Source organism: Eutrigla gurnardus (genome assembly GCF_963514095.1).
Source record: "Eutrigla gurnardus genome assembly, chromosome: 1".
Taxonomy (NCBI): domain Eukaryota; kingdom Metazoa; phylum Chordata; class Actinopteri; order Perciformes; family Triglidae; genus Eutrigla; species Eutrigla gurnardus.
Window position 1 is genome coordinate 28,978,456 of NC_139915.1, and position 13,223 is coordinate 28,991,678.

At 39.2% G+C, this 13,223-nt stretch overlaps 1 protein-coding gene across 1 annotated transcript; it reads left to right on the plus strand.

The window, feature by feature from the left end:
• Window positions 1–350: 350 nt before the first annotated feature.
• Window positions 351–10,143, plus strand: LOC311014920 (receptor for retinol uptake stra6-like). The gene is made up of 17 exons (XM_084011870.1): window positions 351–572; window positions 718–784; window positions 2,709–2,794; window positions 2,875–3,014; window positions 3,606–3,772; window positions 4,281–4,388; window positions 5,074–5,141; window positions 5,823–5,902; window positions 6,024–6,085; window positions 6,171–6,333; window positions 6,754–6,829; window positions 7,293–7,426; window positions 8,365–8,482; window positions 8,561–8,662; window positions 8,959–9,122; window positions 9,363–9,500; window positions 9,616–10,143. Exons 1-17 carry the CDS (start codon window positions 472–474, stop codon window positions 9,873–9,875), a joined length of 2,034 nt encoding a protein of 677 aa, XP_083867996.1. The 5' UTR covers window positions 351–471; the 3' UTR covers window positions 9,876–10,143.
• Window positions 10,144–13,223: the final 3,080 nt, after the last annotated feature.

A 13,223-nucleotide genomic window follows, 5' to 3' on the forward strand; every position in this document is an offset into this window, starting at 1 on the left:
TGTTACCAAATATAACACAAGCATCATATTTGATAAGCTCCTTTTTTTGTATGTAAACAAATAAATGAAGTGGAGTAAAAGATATAAAGTGAAATGAAAGATAATACTCAAGTAAAAGTACCTTTAATGTGTACCATATCTGGAAAGAAGGATGAAACCAGGTTGAGAGACATAATATGAAGTAAAGGAGCAGCAGAGGTCACTTTAGTTCATCTTCTTTCTCTCTCTCTCTCTCTCTCTCTCTCTCTCTCTCTCTCTCTCTCTCTCTCTCTCTCTCCCCCATTACTCCCATTACTCCCCTCTGTGTTAATCTCCGTGTTGAGCGCTCAGTTGAACTGGAATGTGTTTGGGCCAAACTGCAGCAGCCGGCCGGTGAGCGAAGTGACCCAGACTCAGAGGAGGAGGACTCTGACCCCTCTGGACCCCTCTGGACCCCGTAACCATCCCGTTGAACTCCACCGAACCGCCGCCATGAATCAGAGCAAGGTCGAATTTGAGCCCATTGAATATTCCTACTATGATTATTCTGACTGGTACTCGGACAACGCAGAGCCAACCAAGCCACCCAAAGAGTGAGTAGAGGACACAAGAAGAACCTCAAAAATATTTGCAGTAAACTATTTTAACAACATTTCTGTCTAGTGATTTTTACATTCAAAGTTTTGCCAAAACAATCCAGCTTTTTTAAAATTTAAATGTGTGTTTTTTTTTTGCCAGAGTTATTTTGCCATGTGACCCCACGGTGGACGACAAAATCTTCCACATATGCATGCTGTCGATATCTGTAAGTATACTCAAGTCAAAACATGGACTGTACATTGTGTTGAGTGTAGCCTCAGTCGGAGTCATTCATGGTACAGTAGCATACGTCCACTTGGATTTTTAACTTGGCGTTGATTTCGAAGGTCAAATTACTTTTCGATCAATAGGTCAAAGTATGAAAATCAAGATTTCAATATATGGAAGAGATTTGCTACATTTGCTGCAGTGTCACTGTTACCTGGAAGAAACAATGGTGGTGAAGGTTCAATGTTAATCTAGTGAACGCACATACAGTCTACAATAGTGAAATGAAAAGAAAAGCACATTCACACTTTAGTTTGCCCAACAATAATTTATCTGGAATGTTGTATCAGCAACCGTTGGCCACGGAAAAACTGAAAGAAAAATCCCAATTATTATGAAATATTACTGTATAATGTTGTGACACAGGCATTTTTGGAGTAGATAGGCAGGTAGACCAGATTGGTATCATGTCATCAACATGCCCCGAAGTAGAGGCTTTGATTTCCCTAGTGGTCAAACCGTGGAATTACAACTTTCCGGATATGTGACGCCATCGGGTCCATAGATCTACACGGCTATTGCACAATTAAAACATACCAGATCAACGGCGGCTGGTGGATAAATACAGACATAATTAATATGAATAAATAAATACAGTAAAGTAGTTTGTTGAGTGAATTTAAGTTCCCCTGGTAAGCAGTAATGCTGTGTGTAATGTCTAGGGCTTTTATTGTGAAAGGTTAGAGCAGAATAGCAGGCCATTAGTGTATTTTCTCCAAATTATAAATAGATAAAAAGCACTTTGTGGATGATTGTGATGCAGCGTTCTGCTCACATTGATTATTAATTTTATTTATCTCAATCACACTACTCTTGTCTGTCACTTTTCCTTTAGCACAATGCATGATGGTCTATAGTGCTAGTAGTGGTAAGTGATTTTGGACGCAGGATATAAAACAAATTCTGGTTCCAGAAAGGAAATAGCCATCTATCATAATACCCCAAACACAACATTACATTGTCCTCCTCAGTAAACTATGACTGGAAAACAAAGTTTTTGAATCCATTAGCTTCTTCAGGCAGACGGTCGATTTAATGATGTTTGGCATCATTCTGTCCTCATCCAATTAAAAGAGGGGACCGCTTTATCTCGCTTTTATTCCTCTACTGTACACAGGATGGACGTTGACCGACTCTCGTGTTCAGTAAATATAACGTGGAAACAAAGCGTGACAGCCGGGGTCACGGCAACCGATCAGAAATAACAAGATGTTGTCGTCTGGAGAGTGAGCTTTTCTTTTAAATACGAGTCGCTCGTCACTAATTGGCTGCTTTATCCCAACTTTGAATTACATCTACATGAAGTCGTTTTCAGAAAGTTAGTTTTAACTCTTTTGAACTGCTTAGACCCCAAATTTGATGTCATAACGTTAGCAAGTGCAAATCAGCTGCTGGGGGATCTCGACTCACATTGTCTTTTATCTGGTTGTTGAGGTCGCTGTAATTCTCGTACAATATTGGGTGTCGAGAAACCAAATTATTTAGATGTTCCATTCATTTTGACAGCAAGCTACCTGGAGCTATGACATCACTTGGAACAAAAATGATTTCATTTGGTCAAAAATTCACAAGCTGATCAGCTGATGTCCAAATATTTTGACCCCCAGCACAAAAGTTTTTCATTGAAAATCATAAAAAAAAAAAAAAAAATCTGTTTCTATCAAATCTCCATTTATAAATAACATTTTAATATAATCAGAATCTATGAATCTGGGAGCAAATGTCTGAATGTTGACACTGACTGGACACAATAGTGATATGATTCAGTTGATTTTCCAGTCTGTTTGATTCAGATATGTGCAAAGATATGTCATTATTAGTGCTGTATAAGAGGCGTAACAGAACTTGATGTTTCCCTGTAGCTGGTGATCATGTTGATCCTGGCTGTTCTCACCAGGAAAACCAAATTCTGCCAAGGATTTACAAGAGGATCCTCCAGTATCTTCAGGTGGGAAGTCGACACATAAATGGGAGGAATGCATGTTTGTCTAAACGTTATCTAAACGTTCCTGGTTCATGATTTCACAGTCCGGTCAACTTCCTGGACCAGACTCAGAAAAAAGGCCTGGTCTTGGCTGTTTTTGGACTGGTGTTCAGCAAACTGGCAATGCTGGTGATCTCCCCGGACCCCCTCCCGTTCTCCAAAGACACCCCAGCGGACATTAAAGGTGGACATTTGTATGTTTACTTTGTTAAAAGGACAAACATACTTAAACATTTAGTAAATTATTAGATTGTGTGTTTTTTAATGCCGTGTAGCCTTTGAAACTTATATTAAGATGAATGTACATGAACAAATACGGCACAAAAGGCACTGTTTCTGTTTTTATAATTGCATACAAATTCTGCACATGGTGGCTTTAATTTAAGTTTTTTAGTAAAGTAAGAGAAGACGCATGAAAAAAGTGATTCAATGGAGGCTGAATACATGAAATGTGTGAGAAAATACAAAAAAAAATCATGTAACATGGGTCTTTTCATTCAGCTTGGTCTACTTGGGTTGGGTCAAACACAGGACTTTCACCCAGGAGACCAGTGTAACTTTCTTATTTTAACCTAAAACATGATCTTCTACAAACCTAACCAATGAGTTTAGTTACCTAAACGTAATTGAGAATGCAAAACAAGTAAAACAGCGTAACTTTGAAATGTAAAGGTAGAAATGTTGATATTTTTGGTTTGTAAACTTTGTTTAGTCATGAGCATCCCATGGGAGGGATCGGGGAGTTATGAAGTCCTTTTTATCCCTTGTTTTCCAGAGTACATGAAGATAATCGCCATCTTCTACTATCCCATCCTGTACTATCCTCTGATGGTCTGTTGCACTCTGCAGCGCAAAGCAGGTTACGTCTTCGGGACGCTCCTCTCCTTCGGCCACTTCGGGGTTCTGGTGTGGCAGAAGTTCGACTGTCCAAAGACTCCAGAGGTGAGACGCCAGCAACACGTTAATGTTTATTATGGGAAACGTACGTATAGCCTACGCTACATTTGATAAACAAAAATGACTCATTAAGTGTCAATAAACAAATATTCTTACACCTTAACCAAAAAATACAGCCGTACACCTTCTGAAGTTTTTACCTTATGCCAAAATAAGACAGGTTTAATTGCCTAATTAACTAATCACACTTCATTCAAAAAGAAAAACACGTCTTGGTAAGTCTTTCCACAGTGTCAACTCTGGCTACTCAAACTAAATCCTCAATTCTCAGAGTAAAGATGTGAAATTATGCCTCTTTTAACGAACTTTCATGCATACCATGCTTACTCGATGAACAACTTTTTCCCCATTATTTAGGAATTTAAAGTTCTGTACAAAATATTGAATAGCAGATCTCGAGAACATCCTAAATACAAAGCCACATATCTCAACATGTTTTTTACTCTGATTTGTTGTCCTTTAAAGAAATGTCTTTGTCCATTTCCTCCCACAGATCTATAAGTTCTATGCCTTGCTTGCAAGTCTGCCTCAGTTGGGCTGCCTTGCATATCTGTGTGTCCAGTTTCCTTTGCTGTTTGTCAAAGGACCAGAGACGGACGAGGTGAGAAAAGATAGAAAAATCTGGAATCTGGAAAAATAAACGTTCAGCCAATAAAAAAGTAATTATATCTACCAATGTTTCTGCCTTATGAGACATGTAAATACCAAAATGTCAACTAATCTCAGGCTGAAACATGAATTTCAAGTATGTAACATATAACCATGATTACTGTAAGCAGCTTGTGCATAACAGAGTTTAACAGGGTTTAACTCGGCGTCCCGGAGCAGATTATGATGAGGGAGGTGATATTTTTACCCCTTTCAAAGAAATTACTACAGCAGAGTGTTTGTTAATCTGTCTACAGTTTTTTTTAGGAGAGACAACAATTAAGCAGGAAATTCAGCACTTTCAGTCACTAATAGTTTATTTTACCTTCAAATTTTTTTCTCATTTTATACATTCTTGTTAATTATTATAGCTCATCCACTGAGAAACGTGGTTTTCATGTCATGTCATGTTTTCAGCCAAACATTGATTAAAGCTCAGAAGGAAAGTATCAGGTTGCAGAATAATTTCTGTTGCCTTGAAATGATGTTGAACCCGACCGAGAGACACGCTGGCAAACTGTAGAGGAAATCAATGCCACGTTTTTCTACAAATAACTTCCTCTCATCGAGTCACTTATTATAAATCATTATTTAAGTGAAATGTGAAATCTGTTTTATTTATTTTTTTTTGCTCACAGGACCTTGACAGCAGCTACTACACCAAATATGTGAAAATACTTCTCAAGAAAAAGCCCACAGCTTCCAGGTGAATGGCGATAAGGCAGCGATTATATATATATATATATATATATATATATATATATATATATATATATACTTTTAAATGTTATTTAGAACACTGAAGATAACAATCAAAACCAGACAATATCTAAAATACAATGTACAGTGCCTTCATTACACATTAAGTTGAGTTAATTGAAATGTCAATAAAAGGACAATAATCAAGGCTGCAGATACAATATAATTTGTAAAGATTAATAGTAAAATGAGGTACAGAAGTCATCCTTTTTTATTTAAAGGACAAGCGTTCATGCCGTATATTAAGTTACATTCATCAATAGATGAAGAGATGAAACACAGGAATGATCAAATCAAAAGTAAGACAAAAGTAATAGATAAATAGAAGGATAGAATATTATGATATTATCACCGGGATTGCACAAACATTGAAATAGAATACAGATAAAAACCCAGACTGTGGTACGATTCCATAATGAAAAGTTAAAAGGTTTAAAAAAACAAAAGAGATTGTCTTTTTGAAAAAGGGAGAAAATCTAATTGTTTGAACTGAAGTTGCTCGATCCATTTGGTTACTAACGGGGTGATTGATACGCGGGTTCAGAAATGTTAAAAAACAAATTAAACAAAAACTCAATTCTGTTCTGTGTGGCTAACATCACTCTCTCTTTTTGTATATTTATTGTAGCTCTTCAACTACAGACAAACCAACACTGGCAGAGAGAATACTGGAGGTGCCTAAGAGTTACATTTATATACCAGAAAAAGGTGTGTGCACTCATACAAGTACAGATTTAAATTTTTACATTCAAGTCCTTTAAAAGTTGTTAAAAAATGTAAATATCCTCCACAGTGACAGACGTGACTGTGAGTTTATTTTCTCTTCCAGTGTTTTGTTTTCCACTCAAACTGGCTGTTTCGGCGTTTGTTGCCCTCGTGGCGATATATCACGTAAGTCTTGACCTTTCACCTCTTAAATAAGACATGATTTAGTGTCTGCTGTCTGCTTTTGTGAAATCGTGTGTTTATCTTTCAGACGGCGTTGCTGCTGGTCGTCCTGGTGGTGCCGACTCTCCACATTGTCCGAGCGGGTATCGATGAAAACATCGCCTTCCTCTTACTGGGGTTCGGGATCGTCCTGTCAGACGACAGGATGGAGGTCGTCAAGATCGTGACCTTCTATACTTGGCTGCTGGAAGGTTTGTGGGGTTACTTTACAAATAATCCCAAATAATCTGCGTCAGTATCAGTCAGTCGGAGCTTCTGTTGTAGTATAAAGAACCACAGTGTAGGACGACTTTCACCCAGGAGACCGTCGTTTGTGTCCCTTGTAAAACTTAAAGTCACGTAAATCATTAAGTTAGTCAAGTTAACATCAACATACGTTCTTTTCCTGAACCCAACTCCATTTCTTTTGTTGTTTAAATTGACTGAAGTTTAATTTGAAAAGACACTTTACAAGGAACAAGCTTACACTGTATACTGACATGCTGCTGATGCTAGAGGGAAATAGACAAGAATTGTCTAGAATTAGGCAAACTGTGAGTGAGAAATCTGGGAGTGTCTTATTGCAACATGCAACTGATTTTGTTTCTTTTGCCCGCCGTGTTGTTTGTTAGTGTGCTACCTCTGTGCGATGACCCTGTCTTGTTTGGTCAGTCTCGTCATGCTCATGAAGTCCATGATACTTCACAGGTAAGGGCAATAAACCCTCATTATCATAAACTATTATTGGCCTTCTTTGTTGTTGATTAGGTGCAGTTCCATCTTTAACCTAACAGCCTGCCAAAAACCCAGAATAACAATATGATTTTTATGTTTTGCACAGTTTTGTTGTTCTTTATTTGGTTCTTTGTGCTGCTTAATTCATATTATATATATTATATTTGCTTTCCTGCTGGAAACATTTGCTCATTGTGGCTTCTTCCCTCAATGAGCTGTCACCTGTCTGAACTCTGAACTCAGTTGATTGAGGATTGTGTGTCAGAATATCCAGAAAAAACACGCTGGCTGCGAAATCCAGTCCGATGCAGTAGTACATCCTGGTATTTCTGGCATTTGACATACTTCATTTGGGACAAACTAAATCTCTCTGGCATACTACGAGGTCAGATTCCCAAACCTTCCTCATGCATGACTTTCATTTGACCTGTTTCAGGTCGAACCTGAAAGGGCTGTATAAGGGAGACATTTACAGCATTTATAACAGCCAGAAGACCATCCGTCCATCCTTCCCTGGGGTTGTGTGTTGGATGGGTTTGACAGGATACCAGGCTGCCATCATCTGCCTCGGTAAAGCTCACACACACACAAAAACGTTGGTGATTTTTACTTTATTGAAAGTATGCTGGCAGTATTCAGTGTTTTCCTTATTGTCAACCAATCTCATAATAAGACAAACACTAACAATGATGTGTTGTTAGGATTAAAACAACATTATTCTGTACAGCACATTCTCAAAGACTCCTTCACTTTTTTCAGCCTTCATTAAAAATGGTTAAAGTTAATTATTTCCCTCCTTCAACAACGTCCACACAAAACCCAAGTGATCTCATGGTTTGTTCTTTCGTTCTGATGCGCAACTGTGACACCTTATATAGACAGGTGTGCGTGTGTGTGTGTGTGTGTGTGCCTTTCCAAATCATGTCCAATCAGCTGAATTTACCACAGGTGGACTCCAATCAAGGTGATGAAAGAGGATCAGGAGAAACGCGAGACACCTGAGCTGCATTACTGAGCGTCACCATAGTAGTGAAACATAAAACATAAGAAACTACATTTACAAACACACACTGTTGCATTAAGTCACATGTTCCTTACTTAGTTTATTCAATATAACTCAATCCCACACACACAATCCTCACTCAAGCATGAAAATAGTCTCCCAACAAACGGGCCATCTCCTCCTGTTTGTGGTGTAGAAAATCAATCAAACTTTATTTATTCCTCAGAAATAGACAATTATTAAATAAATAATTGAACGGTATGCAGAGACAGACTTTGATGTTTACATGGGATTTGTTGACAATATTTTCCAACAGTATAGAACAATGTCAGCATCATCCTTTACTAAATGCTAAATGTGAAGTCTGTAGTAAGAAGTAAGAGAATCCGAACCTCAGCTTTGTTGCATAATAAATATATTTTTGATCAGCTGCTACATTAAAGAAGTGGAATCAACGTGCCTTTAAGAGATGTTTAAAATGGTCTGTGTTGTTTTGTGTTGGCAGGACTGGCTATTCAGACAGTTGTGTTTTTCATCTGCTTCTTGTTCCTGGTGTTTTTGATCATTATCCCTGTTTTCTACGGTCGAAATATCATCGTCTTCACAATTGCAGGGAAAGCTTGGTGAGTCTTTTTTTTTTATTTTTTTATTTTTATTTTGTGAAAACAGTGATTTGATTTAATATGTGTGTCCATCTCCAGGCCAGCCTGGGTCACACTGATGCTGGTTACTGTGCTTCAACATGTGACGGCTCAGTTTGCTTTCGTTAAAAAGGAAGCTGGTACGAGAGACTTGAACAACAGGTTTGTAAAGCTTATCTATTGGGATGGAGTTTAATGTAGTATGCATGTAAAGTATTGATTTGGAAAATCAATGATTATAAAGATTCATAAGGTGAAATGTTGTGCTCTAGTAAGTACATTAATGTAAAAAAAAATAATTGTAAAAAATATATTTATAAATAGTTATCCGGCCATTTTATGTCATAAATTTGAAAAAAGAGCCACAAAAGACATTAAAAAATCCCACAAAAGGTGGTTCCAAACTTTTTGTCTGAATTATCTATTTTTTTTATATTTATTTGAATCTGTTTTTCCAGAGAGAGTCTGTTCCTCCTGACGTACCTGCTGTTCCTCGTCAACACCGTGTTGGGACTGATAGTCGCTGTATGGAGAATAGTGATAACAGCTTTGTACAACATTGTCCATCTTGGCCGTATCGACGTCAGTCTGCTGCACCGCACTGCCGAGTCCCACGACCCAGGTACTTTCTGTAATGGTCTTATATAATGGTCCAAGGAATATGATATTTCTATATATATTGCGATCTATAAGAAACTTGTTGCTGGGGATTTGTTGATAATAAGAAAAAAGATTAAATAACTCTAACATCACATAAAAGTTACATTGTCATTGAAAATGTGTTGGCAGAGATCAGAAGGTATTTTAAGTCATGGTCTCAGTCTGACTTTAGCCTTGCTCTGTGACCTTTGACCCCACCCAGCCTACCGCTACTACGTCCACTCCCTGAAGGTGGAGGTCAGCCAGTCACACCCGGTGATGAAGGCTTTCTGTGGGCTGCTGCTGGACATGATGATCGAGGGCGGCAGAGCTGGACAGAAAATGAGAGCCGCAGAGGAAGGTAGAGACCCTGAACTGCAAACACACACACACACACACACACACACACACACACACACACATGCTTATACCTCATATAAATAAATACATTTAAGTCTGCTCCTCCGGGCTTTCAGGGATTCAGGAGAGCAGGGCGAATAAGGCCACCAGCCGTCAGAGGATTCGCTCTCGCTGGCTGCTGCTGTACACGCTGGTCAACAACCCTTCCCTGCTGGGCTCCAGGAAGCACTTCCAGACGCTGCAGACCTCGGAAAGCATCCTGAACGGGACCCCCAAACGCAGCTCCAAGAAAGGCAGCAAGAAGGAGGCCGAGAAGCCTGCCGCCGAGCCAGTCGAGTCCACTGAGACCCCATCAAACCTGGATAAAACGGATTGAGATCCCTGATCTACTGTATATATAGTTTAGTTGGCACTACACTCCAAACTGAATCATATTGAGTAAGATGGCACTAAATCTATTTTTTTAAATTCTCACTTCTGCAGTATCTGCACACAGCAACTATACCTGATGGCTTAAGTTAGGGAAGATCATGGTGATGAAGCAACTGTAATACGTCCAGTGTGTAGGATTAGGGGGGTCTATTGGCTGCAATGGACTATAACATTAATATGTATGTGTATAATCATCTGAAAATAAAAAAATCATCGTGTTGTTGTTACATTAGAATGAGCTGTTTACATCTACATCTGGAGCAGGTCCTCCTCTAGGAGACAGCTGCCATGGTTCTCCAGTCGCCATGGATGGTCAAACCAAACATTGGCTCGAAAAAAAGCAGTTTTCACGTTGGTCATTGTAGTTTTCATGCACTATGGTTTTTATTTTAAGAGTGAATTTTGCATCAAGATTGAGCATGAAACCTTTAACGTTGCACGCACAAAAGCCAAGCCAAGAGATTCATGAGGTAACATACCCTGTTGTCAAGCTCGTCTTCATCACCCTCCCTCTCATCCATGAAATAACTACTATTACTGCTTCAAGGAAGCAACAACACTCGAAAGAGCCAAAAACACAGGTGCTTAATCTTATAACAAACTTCTCAATGTAAACATGATCCATAATGACTGATGAATGAAGTCGGAATGAAAAATAACAGATCTGGAAACTTAACTATGAATATTTCTGATCGTGATAATACAGAGAAATTGTAGAATTTCTTCTTTAATTGTTATGTTGCCTTATTTGAGATATTTGCAGAATGCAAACAATGTGGTTTAAATATGGAAACTGTATTATGAAGAGGAAATGCAAATACCAGACACACTACTGCAACTGGACTGGCCCCTAACACCTGCTTCCAGTTAGCACGGCTCACATTGTGTTTCCTGTAAGGAAAGTATCACCTTCTCATTTACAGAGAAAAAAAATCTCAGACAGAATCTTCTTATGTTGATTTCAATGTTGAGTGAATGGGAGTGAATGATTTTGACAGAGACCTTTAACTGTGGTGGATGCATATGGAATAATAAGACTATTAATATTTTCAAATACATGATCTGACAGGAGCCGACCACTTTACAACATGTACCCATATTCCTTTCTCCTATACAGCCAGATACAAGTCTCAATGCACGTAAAAATGCAACAGACATTACAGCCACTCTGTTAAAAATGTTAGTTCATGACGTTCGTAGAAAATGTCCTCGTTGATTTTTACAGAGACAGGGTGGAATATCTGCAGGACCTTGTTGATAAGGAGAAAGTTCATGAGGCGAGGCGATGTCTTGAGATCCAGGAGGATAGGCTGGATGAGTGCTCTGACATCATAAAGAAGCAGAAGCTTGAGATTTGCCAGCTGAAGGAACTTCTTCAAATCGAGCAAGAGAAGCCACAGAATAGCCCTGAACTCCTGAACAGGCAGGAGTGTGACATCAACGAGCTGAGGAAACTTCTTCAAAACGAGGAGGAGAAAACGAAGAAGAGCTCTGAAACCCTGAACAAACAGGAGTCAGAGATTTATCAGCTGAGGAAACTTCTTCAAAAGGAGCAGGAGAAGACGAAGAGGAGCTACAGAATAATGGAGAAGCAGGAGTCTGAGCTCTACCAGCTGAGGAAACGTCTTCAAACTGAAGGGGAGAAGACGATGAAGATCTCAGAAACCCTGAGGAACAAGGATTCTGAGATCCAACAGCTGAGGAACCGTCTTCATTCCAAGGGGGAGAAGACTGTGAAGAGCTCTGAAACCCTGAGAGAGAAGGATTCTGAGATCCAACAGCTGAGGAACCGTCTTCATTCCAAGGGGGAGAAGACTGTGAAGAGCTCTGAAACCCTGACGCAGAAGGAGTCTGAGATCCACCAGCTGAGGAACCGTCTTCACACCGAGGGGGAGAAGACGGTGAAGCTCTCTGAAACCCTGAGAGAGAAGGAGTCTCAACTCAAAGACACCACAACCCAGCTGGTGGTGAAGGAAGCTGAACTCGTGGAGAGTAACCTCTTCTGTCACACACGATGCAACGCCCTGGAAGAGGAGATGCAGAGAAACAACGGTTGGACCAAGATCCAACTCTTGGAGAGCGAGAGAAAGGAACTTGAGACCAAAGTCCGACCCAGGATGACAAACTGGACCTGGAGAAGCTCTGTCTGAGCCTGAAGAATGGATGTTCTTTTTGGCGGAGAAGAGGAATCTTGCACCTCTTCCGCACACCTGGAGAAGAAGCACAGAGCAAGAGTTCAAGAAGGAGCTACTGACGTGGCAGCAGCTGGAGAAGATGGCCCAAGACAGGCGAGGGTGGGAGCGATTCAGAAACGGCCTATGACATGCTGGGAACACACACACACACACACACACACACACACACACACACACACACACACACACACACACACACACACACACACACACACACACACTCTGGTTGCAAAATATAGGTCCAATTGTATTGAAGTCTATTAGAAAATGAACTTCTCACTTGATTTGTTACATCAGTAAACATTGTAAACATAACTTTATGGTCTCATTCACTAGTTTTCAGGCTTCAAAATGAAACTTTCACTGTGTTTCACTGCTTGTGCACTACTGCTTTTTAGTGATTAGCCTATATACTGACATACCAGTGCTGATCAATTGGAGGGAGTCAATAAGAGGACGTGGTCCGTTATTGGCCTCGGGTTAATGCAGTGACGTCAACACTGCTGGTTCTCAATGTGTTCACAGTTCACCATGCTGGTGTTTGAAGGGGTTTCAAAGGATCAACCCAGTTATAACTGCAAGTTCTCATTTTTAAAGAACACAAATTTACTGCATTGTAACCATTGCATTATGTGCCACAAATTACTTTACAATGCACAAGAACATTGTGTGCAACAGTTTCTACTTCTATTTCAGCTACGTTTAGCTTCTATATCCCATTTAGAATTTATAACAAAAGCAAAAACGTATTAATAATACCTCTAAAATGTATATAGTATGTATTATTGAATATTGTGAAGTTTATATGAGTCCCATCACTGTCTGTACGTATTTTCAGCATCATAATTAGTTTATCATAATTAGTAGAAGTTTTTTTTAACTCATCCTTCTTATTTTCAGTTAATTGCTTTAATATTTGACCTATTATCATTCCATTTTCATTAAATGTGTTTCTCTTATGCAATCAAAAATATTGATTGAAGCACCTGCAGGAAATCCTTTTGTCTGTATCGTATACATTTTACAAACAACTAACTGATTTACTATGTTGAATCAACGGAGAGACACATAGATGAGCAAGCATTCAATATTCCTGT

Bases quoted from the DNA above. Each gene is read 5' to 3' on its own strand.
- LOC311014920 (XM_084011870.1), top strand. From the start codon at position 472: ATGAATCAGAGCAAGGTCGAATTTGAGCCCATTGAATATTCCTACTAT. The intron at 785-2,708 runs GTAAGTATACTC...GTTTCCCTGTAG, and splicing joins TATGCATGCTGTCGATATCT to CTGGTGATCATGTTGATCCT. The intron at 2,795-2,874 runs GTGGGAAGTCGA...ATGATTTCACAG, and splicing joins GGATCCTCCAGTATCTTCAG to TCCGGTCAACTTCCTGGACC.